Source organism: Diorhabda sublineata, chromosome X (assembly GCF_026230105.1).
Source record: "Diorhabda sublineata isolate icDioSubl1.1 chromosome X, icDioSubl1.1, whole genome shotgun sequence".
NCBI classification, from domain to species: Eukaryota; Metazoa; Arthropoda; class Insecta; order Coleoptera; family Chrysomelidae; genus Diorhabda; species Diorhabda sublineata.
Genome location: NC_079485.1, coordinates 16,535,850 through 16,547,892, shown reverse-complemented (window position 1 = coordinate 16,547,892; position 12,043 = coordinate 16,535,850). Strand labels below are relative to the sequence as shown.

General features: G+C 33.3%; 1 protein-coding gene across 3 annotated transcripts in view; it reads left to right on the top strand.

Moving 5' to 3' along the window:
* The window catches only part of LOC130451849 (sodium/calcium exchanger 3), an 83,709-nt gene that overhangs the window by 61,956 nt on the left and 9,710 nt on the right, over positions 1–12,043 (top strand). For all 3 annotated transcript variants that reach the window (XM_056791164.1, XM_056791163.1, XM_056791162.1), the window contains one exon: positions 11,196–11,397. In XM_056791164.1, the coding sequence (XP_056647142.1) occupies positions 11,196–11,397 (202 nt within the window). The remainder of the gene's footprint in view (positions 1–11,195; positions 11,398–12,043) is intronic.

Here is a 12,043-nt window from a genome sequence, read left to right as displayed (position 1 = left end):
CATTCCACATTCTAAACTTTTCAAAAGGAGTGGGATTAATAGATCAGCTGTAAACACTGGGTGATTTTCCAGTATCGCAGCAAGAAAGGCGGACACAATAGATCCTTTGGGCCGCAGTGTATACAGACCCCAAATCCATATATACATTCTTACATAATGCTTCTAAATGTTCTTGATTTTGGGTCTCTTCTGTTTTAAAATTAGTTTTTTTTAAATAATTTTAAAATAGAATAGACCTAAATCTATATATACATATATACACAAAGACTGTACTCGGTTTTGTAGTGTCTGAACTTAACAGAAATCGAAATATTGGGCTATTTTATTAATTCACTTGGATTTATACCCCCTCTAGTAGGCAGACGTTGACATTTTTCAAAATTTTTACCTCATGACCATATGAACATTTATTACACCTTCCATCTAAAATTATTACACATATACACAATATCCCAAAATTAGTTGGATGAATTAATCATACGGATGTTTTGAATAAATATATTTCGATCATATTTTTTATTTTCGCATGAAAAATTTGATCGGTCTCAATTTTTTGCGGAGCTGAAGAGTAACAGTTTTATCACGTTAAACCCGTTAACGTAAGACAATTGAAGTTCACACCTGTAATCAAGAATACCTTGTACTATCAATCTTGATAGTTTGCTTTTCCATTATTTTATAATAAAGTGTTCAAATTCAAATATTAATTATTTATTATTTCAAATGAAATATGAGTTGGATTCGGAAAAACACGTAATAGTTCCCTAATTTTCCAATGGTCCCTTGAATGAAACAAGATTCCTAAGATTTTTGAAAACCACGTTTTGGGATCTATTGAAGCATATTCTTTCAAATATCAGATTACAGATTTGGTTGCAGTTATGTTCAGATTTAGGTTACACAAGGAGTATTGATTAGACATTTCAAATGAGAGGAACTCATTATATTTTATAACTTCAGAACGGTTAAAGAGAAAGTTTTTTAAATAACTCGTTCATATAAAGTTAGATCATATAATTTTCTCATAATTATCACGAGGGCAGACAGTCTGAAGTCACGACATATTGGATTGAATCCAGTACCGTGGCAAGATTTAATAGAAAAAGATATGTAACATGTTTCATAGACAAAGGTGATAACAGGAAACCACAAAAAAGTTCCTACAATCAGCCCAATGAGTAACGAAGCATATATTAAAATTAAATAATTAAAAACCTGAAGCTTTCGAAAACATCATTAGTTTCATACTTTTTTATTGTTAATTATTATATAATAAGAACAGTTTCGCACATAATTTAATCCAACTAGTTTTAAAGTTTATTTGTTTTCAGAAGTGGGATAGTCCGGTACTGTCCTAAACACTGAACAAAAATTTCGTAATAAAAGTCGGGTAAGGGGAATTTTATGCCTTGAAGTAAAGAGGAAAAAATCACGCAAGGTCCTTTTCCAGACATGAAAACCTTCGATTTATTCACATCGTTACAGGAAATTAAAATCAGTAGACGCATTTGCGTGGCCGTTACTAACATCATTTTTCGAACTTTCCCTACTTTAATTAGTGCCTAGTTGATTGTTCAAGAAATGCGCTTGATGGTTGATTGGCTTTTAAACGAATTGCGAAATCGTTTCGAATCAAAATGTGCGATTTAGAAGTGTATACTCGAACAAAAGAAGGATACGTATCTCTTCATCGAAATACTTCTAGCTGGTGAAAGTTATTACTTCTCAAATATGATGGGAAAAATCACGACCAAGTTCCGAACTTAAAAAAATGGTGACTACAAGACAAAATTTTTTAATATAATTCGGCACAATTCCGTAGTAAAATGAACCAATAAACAATTCTTTGTCTATAATAAATTCATCTTTTGTAATCGGAAATTTTCAGTGAAATTAAATCAAAGTAATATCTGTCGATACACATCATTCGATAATAATACGTCTATTCAGGCCTCATGGCTTTTCCATACGTGATATATAACATAATCGCTTTTCACGGTGACATTACTGCAATTTCACAACCCTCACAATATTTTGTCTCTAACGTTTCCCTCCTATGATTCAGTTTATTACCCCTATTGACATCGACTGATGAAATTTGTACAATGTGGTATTGGTCGGTAGTTTAGGGAAAATGATTTACACTATATAATAGCAGGGTATGTGGAAAAGAATTAATCATATTTCTTGCATAGTAATAAAATAATTGAGATCTGAAAGCGATAGTATAATTATGAAGTGGTAAGGTTTTCGTCATTGTCAATGAAAATATACTTTAACCGTGCTTACTTGAAGGACTCTTGAAAAGTATCCAAATGTTAATAAGAAACATATTCCGACAAAAAGGAATTGTTTCAAATTATAAAAAGTTATCATTTAAAAAACGAGTTAATTATAGCATTTGCAAGAATCATGGACATATTTCATTAAGGCTGATTCTATAGTATTTTGTATTTAATCCTATAGAAATGGTTTAGAGTATTTAAATTAAAACACAAATCACACAAATATAATCGTTTATATCCTTCCAGTGCTGTGATGATTGAAACATACGTCGGAAACGGAAGTATATAATAAAATTTTTTGGAAAATCACACGGACAGTTCTACTTTTCTCCCGTCAATGACAAATGTAATTTCTCAAATTTTATTTAGTAAATAAGTACAGGCTGGTATATACAATGGAAGTCAAATGAGATGGAGGGTTTATTACAAATTTAATCAACCAACAGAAGTGTTTGAAAAGTAAAATAGAATAAAATATTGGTTTGATCTTACGTGTACTAAAGGCGAAACCTAACCAAAGAATGACTCTACCAAGAAATATGTTTTATTATCGTTTGAAAAAGTTTTAAACTATCAAAAGATTGAATCCAAATGTTGGCTAATTAATATCTACAATTTCACACATTCTAAAATAATGTATTATAATTTTACATATTGGCCATACAAAGTATTAACAAAGTTTCAGCTGTTTTTTTTTTCATTTATATGCCTAAAATTCTTTAAGTTTGTTGTCTTAACAAGTGAAAATATGACAGAAAGGTAATAAATTTCATTATTTATATACGAGTGCGCTTCAAATATGATCTAAGCACACGTTGTGACACATTTATTTATTATAGAAAATTTATAGTTTTTCTAGTTAATTCTCCTCACTAATTGCATATTTATACCACCTCTCCGGAAGGTTTTTGATGTCCGTATCGAAGAATTCATTGGACAACTTGGAAGCGCACAAGCCATGATATTGTTTCGAGTGGTATGAGGGTGCGTGTTATCCTGGAGAAGAATCTTATGAAATACTCCGTTTTGAGCGATAAGCGGATTTCACGTATGGTTAGAGTAGTATGCAGCATTTATGGAACGTTGTGTGCGCAGGAAGTCAACGTACGGCACTCCCCTTCGGTCCCAGAATACAGTACACATAATCTTACCCGCGTACCTGATTGTGTTCGCTTTGATATGCACCCATTCCTCCTTCTTCCACCACTCTTTAGACGACACCTTGCTTTTGGGAGTATAATAGTGTACCCATGTTTCGTCTGTAGTGAATGTTCACGTTAAAAACCGTCCCTCTTCGCCTCATTTTGCGTCAAAAAGCGGCCATATAAATTTTTGCTCGAAGTTCAATGGTAGACAATTTTTCGAACACTCATTTTACGGACCTCCAAAATGAGTTGTTTTATGTGGAGAATGTTGTCTGGTGTGATGATTGTTCTTGGTCGACGATCATGCGGCTAATTCTCGACGGTTTCGCGACTATCTTTGAACGCTTTAGTCAATTTAAATACAGCAGACTACTTACGCACTCATTACCGAATCTATTTCGTAAGCGCCGATAATTTCCGTGTTTTTAATGTTGTCTCATACGAAAAAAATGAATTGTATTAAGTTACTGTGGTCACCACTTGTCGTTCACTCATGGTCGTAGCACGCGCGTTTTTAACAAAAACTATACCACAATGTTAGTAAGGGACCCAGCTAATACATATTCAAGTCGCGAACTCCAAAACATTAAAGGGCGCCATCTACAGCGTAAAAACTAAAAACAAAGTTTAAAAAATACTGTTATTTTGATTTTACATAATAACCAATGAATTTACTGTTTCCATCTATTCCGACGAAACTTAAAATGAATAAAATACATTTCTGAAATCTCCGATAGTTGATAATTTGAAATACATTTTTGTACATATCTAAAAATGTATTAATCAGATTGTTGTTAAAAACTAATGCTTAATAATTAATGTTTAATGAACGCTTGCGAGATGAATTTGCAACAATAAAGTGATAATCTACACTTCCTTTATTTATTTGATGAAATGCATTTAATGAAATGAGAAATCGAATAATTTAAATTCTACATTTCCCCTTTAATAAAGGTTATTGATTGCGAAAAAAATTTAAAGCGTTTAATCTCTTTATGGCCAAAGCGACTTTCAGGCGAAAATACTAGTTTTTAAAATTTTTTTTTGAAAGCTCTAATAATCTACTTCCATAGAATTAACATTACATTATTGTCAATCATAATGAAACATAATTATTGTAATAATGGGACGTACCTGAAGACGGTTTTTGATTCTTATATTTGGAACCTAGCTCAGGATCTTCTGAAAAACAATTATTCAAAATAATGATTAATTATATCATAACTTATCTTGATAAGTTTTTTGTTTTTGGTACTGTTGAATTGTTTAGGAAAACACTGAAATCCTTTGTTTAATTTTAAGTTTGAGGTCATAAATATATAAATTAACTTCAAGCTGCCAGATGATAAGTACGTATATACTCAAATTAGGAAAATAAACGACGTTTAATTTCAAATTATCTTCGTTTTTTAATAATTCAAAAATTCAAGGAGGTCCCTAGCTAATAAGTTGAATTTTAATGATTACGTCAATTAAGTGCCGATGTTAAGCTCAAGACACCAAAATATTAATTATAAGAAAATGTTGGTCGTTTCAGTGAAAGAAAAAACATGTTTATTAATAACGACTCCTTTTTGGGACACAAACGTTTATTTTTTTCACTTTATTCTAATTTATCTTCACTTAACACATAACTATGCATATAAAATACTTAGGCCTGGCACACACCTTCCGGTATACTGGAAAGATTTAATTGTGCAGGTAAACCAGAGCGTGGGCGCTAGCCGCTTCAGGTCTATTCATCAAGCAACCGGAAAAAAATCAAAATTATATTCTATATATCTGCACAGGCATGTAACCGGCATGGGTCTGTAAATCATATCTGCTTCTCTGTACAAGTTTTTGGATACTTCTTCCTGATTCCTTGAGTAGAAGGCGTTGATGATTCCCCTGTCGTCTTGCTATTAACATTTCTGTAGATTTATCCATACATCTGCAAATAATTACGATAATCTGTATGTAGTATCTGAACACTCATATCTTTCAATATCCGTATATGAATGTATTAATTTCAATTGTAAACTCAATTTTTACACCAGTTTTTACGATTTTTTTTTCTTTTTACACTTCGAGGTCACCTGACAAGTATACTGAAAAGTGTGTGCCAGGCATCATGTTAATAATACTACAATACTATTCAGATGTCAATTCTGAGGTTAAGTTTCAGACTTTGAGTCGAACATTTTAGATCAGCGGTGAACAAAAAACATAAAATAATTCAATACAAATAATGAAAATAATACAAGCGCTAACAATTATTATTTTACGTCAGTAATATTCGAGATCGCTATCGCGGGTTTTCAAAACTCCCTCATGCATAAGGATCTGCTGTATCGGCTGTTCCAGAGGTACCAACAAAGGGGAAACACGAAGATGCTATTTACATATTAAAAGTCAATATGGTCACCGCGCCAGACCTGAGACTCAATTACATGGTAGATATTAACTTTCAAGAATAAGCTAATACTTTGGCAAGGGGAATTCAGCAGTAATAACACAGATATATTTCCATGCTTTTTGGAATATTTTAAAGAAGATAATATAAAAATATTACTCTACGAAAAGTTTATGAATATGAATTGCATTGGTAACGAGAAAAATTCTCTCTTAATTTTACATTATTAATTCCGATATCTCTTTAAATGTAAAATTGCAGGTGATTGTTGTTTCCCCAGCACGTTCAATTTTACACCATAACTTTCTGGTCATCAATTGAAAACGAAAACACCGATTTGAAAAATAAGACAATCAAAATTTCTATCCAGTTTGCATAGACCTTCTCATTTAAATGCAGCTTTTATACAAAGAAGATAAACTTGCGATTTTAAACATTGATCGATAATTGACTCCTTATGATGTAAAGTTTTTTAATCCCGGAATTTCATTAAAATTTCTTGTTATTTTTCAGCAGATTTTTATAGAGGGTAGAGGGTAATATATATATTCGAAACTTAATATTTCGAATTCTGCCGTTCTATATATTCTACCTCCCTAATATTCTTCAAAACTGCATTGAACCATTTTTTCTATGGTTTCCCTCTCCTTCTTGAACTCCCTTCCTCTTCTTCAAAGATCTTTTTTGTAAATTTATTTCCCGGCATCCTTTTAATATGCCCCAGCCATCTTACTCTTTGGACATTTATATATCTTGTTACTGATAGGCATTTATACAAATTCTTCATTTCTTTGTTAGTTCTTCTTCTCTATAGTCCTTTATCTATTTTTATTCCCCCAAAAACTTTCCTCAGCATCTTCCTTTCCCATAAAACCAGTTTTGTTTCTTCGGCCTTTGTTTCACCTCCATATGTAACTGTTCCTCATTTTACTGTTGGGTATATTCTAATTATTGATGCTCTAGATAAATCCTTCAATCTTATTAATTTACTCGTTACTCTACTATGTGAATTATCCGTTATCTTGAGCTTCACGATTTTTTCGGGATTTCTAGTGAATTAAAGGCAACATACCTTTTATTTCTATCTACTGTGTCATAAACCTGCTTATAATCTATAAATATTTTATGAAGGCATAGATTTCGCTAATAGCTTTCATCCATGATTGTCTCGAGGGGAAATATCTGATCCCTTGATCCTCTTCCTTTCTTCAAATTTTCTTGATATTCTTTCTCTTCTTGAAAGTCGTTGAAACTGTTTTTCATAACTTAACCCAAAATTTGTAAAATACATCAAGAAGTGATATCCCTCTTCATTTTTCATCAACTTTTATCTCCCTTCTCCAATACTGGACATAGTATTGTTGCCTTGCGGTAAGTGAACCCGCTTTCAGTTAACTAAACCTGGATATTTCTTCGATAAAATTTTCTCCTTTTTCTATCCACTGATTTTCCATATTTAGATAAATCCATCTTTCCTCACAAGTAACAATGCGCCTAATAAAACAATCATCTTTCGGGCGGACAAGAAGCTGTTTACACACCTCTACTCGACGTTTTACTTGAATCTCGATTAATTCGACAACTTCTATAGATCTTACTGATTTTCAATGACGTTCCCTCATTAACAGATATAAAAATCGACATTACTTATGAGACACCCTCTATAGTTTATTACAACTTTATAGCATTTTTATTGTAGTTTATAAGTTTGTTATCTTCTTCTTCTTCCTGCTGTGTATAGGCATCATTGCCTGTTTTTCTTCACGTCATTGCCTCTGCTCAGTCACCTGGTAGGTTGTCACTCCATCTTTTCCTAGGTCTTCCAATGCTTCTTTGTCCTGCTGGTGATTTGTCCCTTGATATTTTCACAATTCATTCTTCCGTCATGCGGTCAATGTGCTCATTCCATTTTATCTTTCTATCCAGTACCCAGTCATTGATATTATCTATCCCGCATATTCGTCTTATGTTTTCACTCCTTTCTCTATCCATTAGTGTTCTTCCCGCTATTCTTCGAACTATTTCGGGTCTCTGCTGCATAGGATAATATAGGTCTGATTGCGGTCTTGTATATGCGGGCTTTTGCTTCAGTTCGAATGTATTTATTTCGCCAGATTGTGTCATTTAGGTTTGCTGCTGCTCTTGAGGCTCTTGTAGCTTGGTTTCTTACTTCCGTCTCCACGTCCCCGTATCCAGATATTTTGATTCCCAGATATTTAAATTTCATTTCCTGGTGTATTATTTTGTTATCCACCACAAGCTTACATCTGATCGGTGTCTTGGAAGTAACCATTGATTTTGTCTTTGCCGCTGATATTATCATATTGAACTTTTTTGCTGTTTTGTTAAATTGGTACAGTAGCCTTTGCAGATCGTCCTCGTTCTCCGCCAACAGTACCGCATCGTCTGCATAGCACAGGATTTTGACTTCTTTATTTCCCATTTTGTATCCTCTTAGTTTGCGTACTTGTTTTATGATTTCATCCATCACTATGTTAAATAGGAGCGGACTGAGAGAGTCAGTCCCCTTGCCTAATGCCCCTATTTGCAGGTATCTGTTCAGTTAGGTCATCATTTATTTTTGCTTGGATTGTATTTTTTGAGTATATATTTTCGATTATTTTAATGACATTTTATGGTATCTGTCTATCATAGAGAAGGTGTATTATGTCTTTTAATTGTATTCGATCGAAGGCCTTCTGCAAGTCAATGAAACACATGAAGGCCGGTCGATTATATTCGATCTATGTTTCCGTTATTTGTCTTATGACAAATATTGCGTCGGTGCAGGATCTTCCCGATCTGAAACCCTGTTGTTCATCTGCTAGTGAGATACATTCATTTATTTTATTTGTTATTATCTTTGTGGTTAATTTCAGCGTTGTGCATAGTAGATTTATTCCTCTATAGTGCTCGGGCATTTTTTTATCTCCCTTTTTAAATAGTGGAATCGTAATGCTATTTCTCCACTCATCTGGTATTCTGTGTTGGGCAAATATTTTTTTATTTAGGGTTGTTAGTTGTTGGTTTAGCTTCTCTCCTCCAAATTTAAGTAATTCGTTGGCGATGTTATCCGGACCTGGGCTCTTTCTGTTTTTTTAGTTTTTGGAGTGCTGTTTCTATATCTTCCTTTTTTATATTAGTCTCATCACTTATTACTATCTCTGCTGTATTTGGCTCGGTTTCGGTCTCTTCTTCCTTGTATAGTTCCTCTAAATATTTTACCCAAGTATCTCTTTCTACGTGTCTGGTTCTGATGAGTGCATTTGCTTCTGTTCTCTGATTTCTTATTAATCGCCAGATTTGTTTTTGTAACCCATAGAAGTCGCTTTCCATTCTTTTGGAGAAGGTTTCCCAGTAGTTGTCTTTCATTTGTCTCACTAGTGTTTTTGTATCGTTACGGATTCTCTTGTATTCTTTATATGCTTCTGCCGTTTGTGACGACATGTAGTTTAAGTACGCTTTATTTTTCTTTTTGCACTGTTCTTTGACCTTGCTGGAGAACCATAATGTTTTGTTCGTTCCTTGTTTTTGTGGTCTTATAGTCCGAGTTCCAAGCGATTCACTTGCTGCTTCTATGATATTTTCTTTTAATCTCTTCCAACTGTTGTTAATATCATCATTTTCTTCTATCGGGTTTTTATCGATTTTCCCTTTTAAACGGTTTTTATATAGTTCTTTTATGGTTGTGTCCCTCATGGATTCGACGTTTATTTTTTCTGTGTGTGCTCTTGGTTCTCTATTCCTTCCTAGGTTAAGTTTCATTTTGATTTTTCCCAGAAGCAAACTGTGGTCACTTCCTGCATTCGCGGAGTTTAATGTCCTTACTTCTTGTATCTGTGCGGGGTGTATATGTCCATTGGTTACGATGTAGTCTATTGTTGATTGTAGTCCCCGGGAGTTACGGAAGGTGGATTTGTACTGTGGTTTGAGATCAAAGAAGGTGTTGTTGATTCTTAGATCACATAGCGAACATAGGTTCATCAGCAATTCCCCATTGTCGTTCAATATATTTTCGTTAAAGCGTTGTTTTACGCCTGGTATCACTTCGTTACCAATGCGTACGATAAAATCTCCAAGGATTATTATCGATTCATTCTGTGGTAGTGATTCTGTAATATTTTGAAGCTGTTCATAGAAACTTTCTCGCTCTTGTTTTGGCTTATTATCTTCGGGTGCATATATCGATATCGTTGTATATTCGTTGTCCATTTCCCTTTTTTTTTTTGGTGTCTTGAAGGGCGCAGATATCGATGCGGTGGTCTTTTAGTTCTATCATAACTTCTTGCTCTTTGTTTTTAAAAGTTTTTATATTCCAGGTAGCAAATCGCAGAACATCTCTCCTCTTCCAATTCGTTAGTCTTTTTCTCGCATGGGTCGTCGTCTTTAAATCAGTCCTATTCCGAGGCAAATTTGTGGGTCTATGAGCTATATTCGGTTTTACGGTGGATGGGCTGCTAACCCGTTCCACTAACCCTCCTCCTTTTCTCGGGCTTGGGATCGGCAACACAATCGCTAAGCTACTCAATCCACCCAGCGTTCATGCAGGCGGAGTTTAAGTTTGTTATACTATTTTAATTAATGGAATCACGACTCTCTCTTATGAAATCCTGTAAGAGCAAATTCCAACGTAACTTTGTTGATTAATAAATGTTTACTTCCTATCCAGGGGTTGTGACAAAAATTTACACAAAATAGAGGATCGTAAACGAGAATAGATTTTCCACAAATTGTTCTATATACTTCCCGATAGCTCTAGGTTAAACCGAACATGATACTGACGCTTTACACGATCATTTTTTTATTTTAAAATATATTTCAGTTCACCATTACTATTACTAAATAATCTTCAATCTCCGTTCCAGTTACAGATTTTCTTACATCCTTTTCTTCATTTTGTTTTGATGTTTGTTAGTGACAAGTTTCATTTGGATTTCGAGGTATTTAAACAGCTCAACTCCTTTTCAAATTTGAAACACTTACTTATAATGGATGTATTTTTTGCTCATAATATTCTGTTATGATTAAAAAAGTTCTTTTTAACCACAATAATCAATGAAAATAAGCACTAGAAGTCTTAAATGGTTCGGCAGACGTCGAAGCAAACTGATACTTGTAAAAGTTGGATTTGATTTATTCAACTGACGTTGACAAGAGAAATATGTAAAAATTTATTTTGTATGGTGTTTATTCATGTTAATGCAATAGATTTTAAAAAAATAGGTTTGTCAATTAATATTGAAAAAGCTCTGAGCATTATTGACCGAGTTTGCCTTTTGAATAAAATATTGAATGTGAGACGCACATAAATAGTAACGAAACCTATTATTGTTTATTGAATATTCACGTATAGAAAATTTTATTTTACAGAATACGGTCGATAAATTAGTTCAACGTGCCAACGCATCGCTATTAATAGGAACCTCCTCTTGGAAAGAGCAGTTCATGGAGGCTTTAACCGTTAGTTCCAGTGATGATGCTTTAGATGATAAAGATCCTTCAGGATTAGACTACGCCTTGCATTTTCTCACTATTTTTTGGAAAATACTATTTGCGTTTGTTCCACCAACTGGTAAGTCATTGTACCAAACGAGTTTTCAGAAAAGGAAGAATTATTTTACCGCCGATGCTATTTAAAAACTTTGTTTTAATTAATCATTCACAGTACAATTAAAAAGTTGGTGTTTTCAAGAGCGTCCAAAGGGTATAAACGGATCAAAGATGAAGTAAATGTTTTATCTCGTGACACGAGAAATTTTTTGGCACAGAACTTGTTGGACGTATTGTTTTCTCTAAAAAGATTCATTATTCATTTATTATTGTGATTTTTTTTACCATTCAAAATTTGAATATGTAAACAAAACCAACTAGCTCGAAGACTTACTACTGAAATTAGACGAAGTTAGTTTCAAGTAATATAGTAAGATACATTTTATTAAAATACTTGTATATCTTAGATCTCCACAATTCGTGAATGAATTTCAGGATAATAGTTATTCGTGCAACAATTGCACGCGATGTGTATTTGTCTAACGAATGCAACATTTTTGCACGAGTTGCAAAGAATATTTTTTCTACGTTCGTGACAAAAAAAAATTAATTTTTTACTGACATTTCTAGAACTGCAGAGTTGCTCTATCTAAATCATAGTAGTCGTGATCGCGTATGTTTGAGGCATTTACATTTGTGTTCATAAATTGTAATCATATGGCAACTTA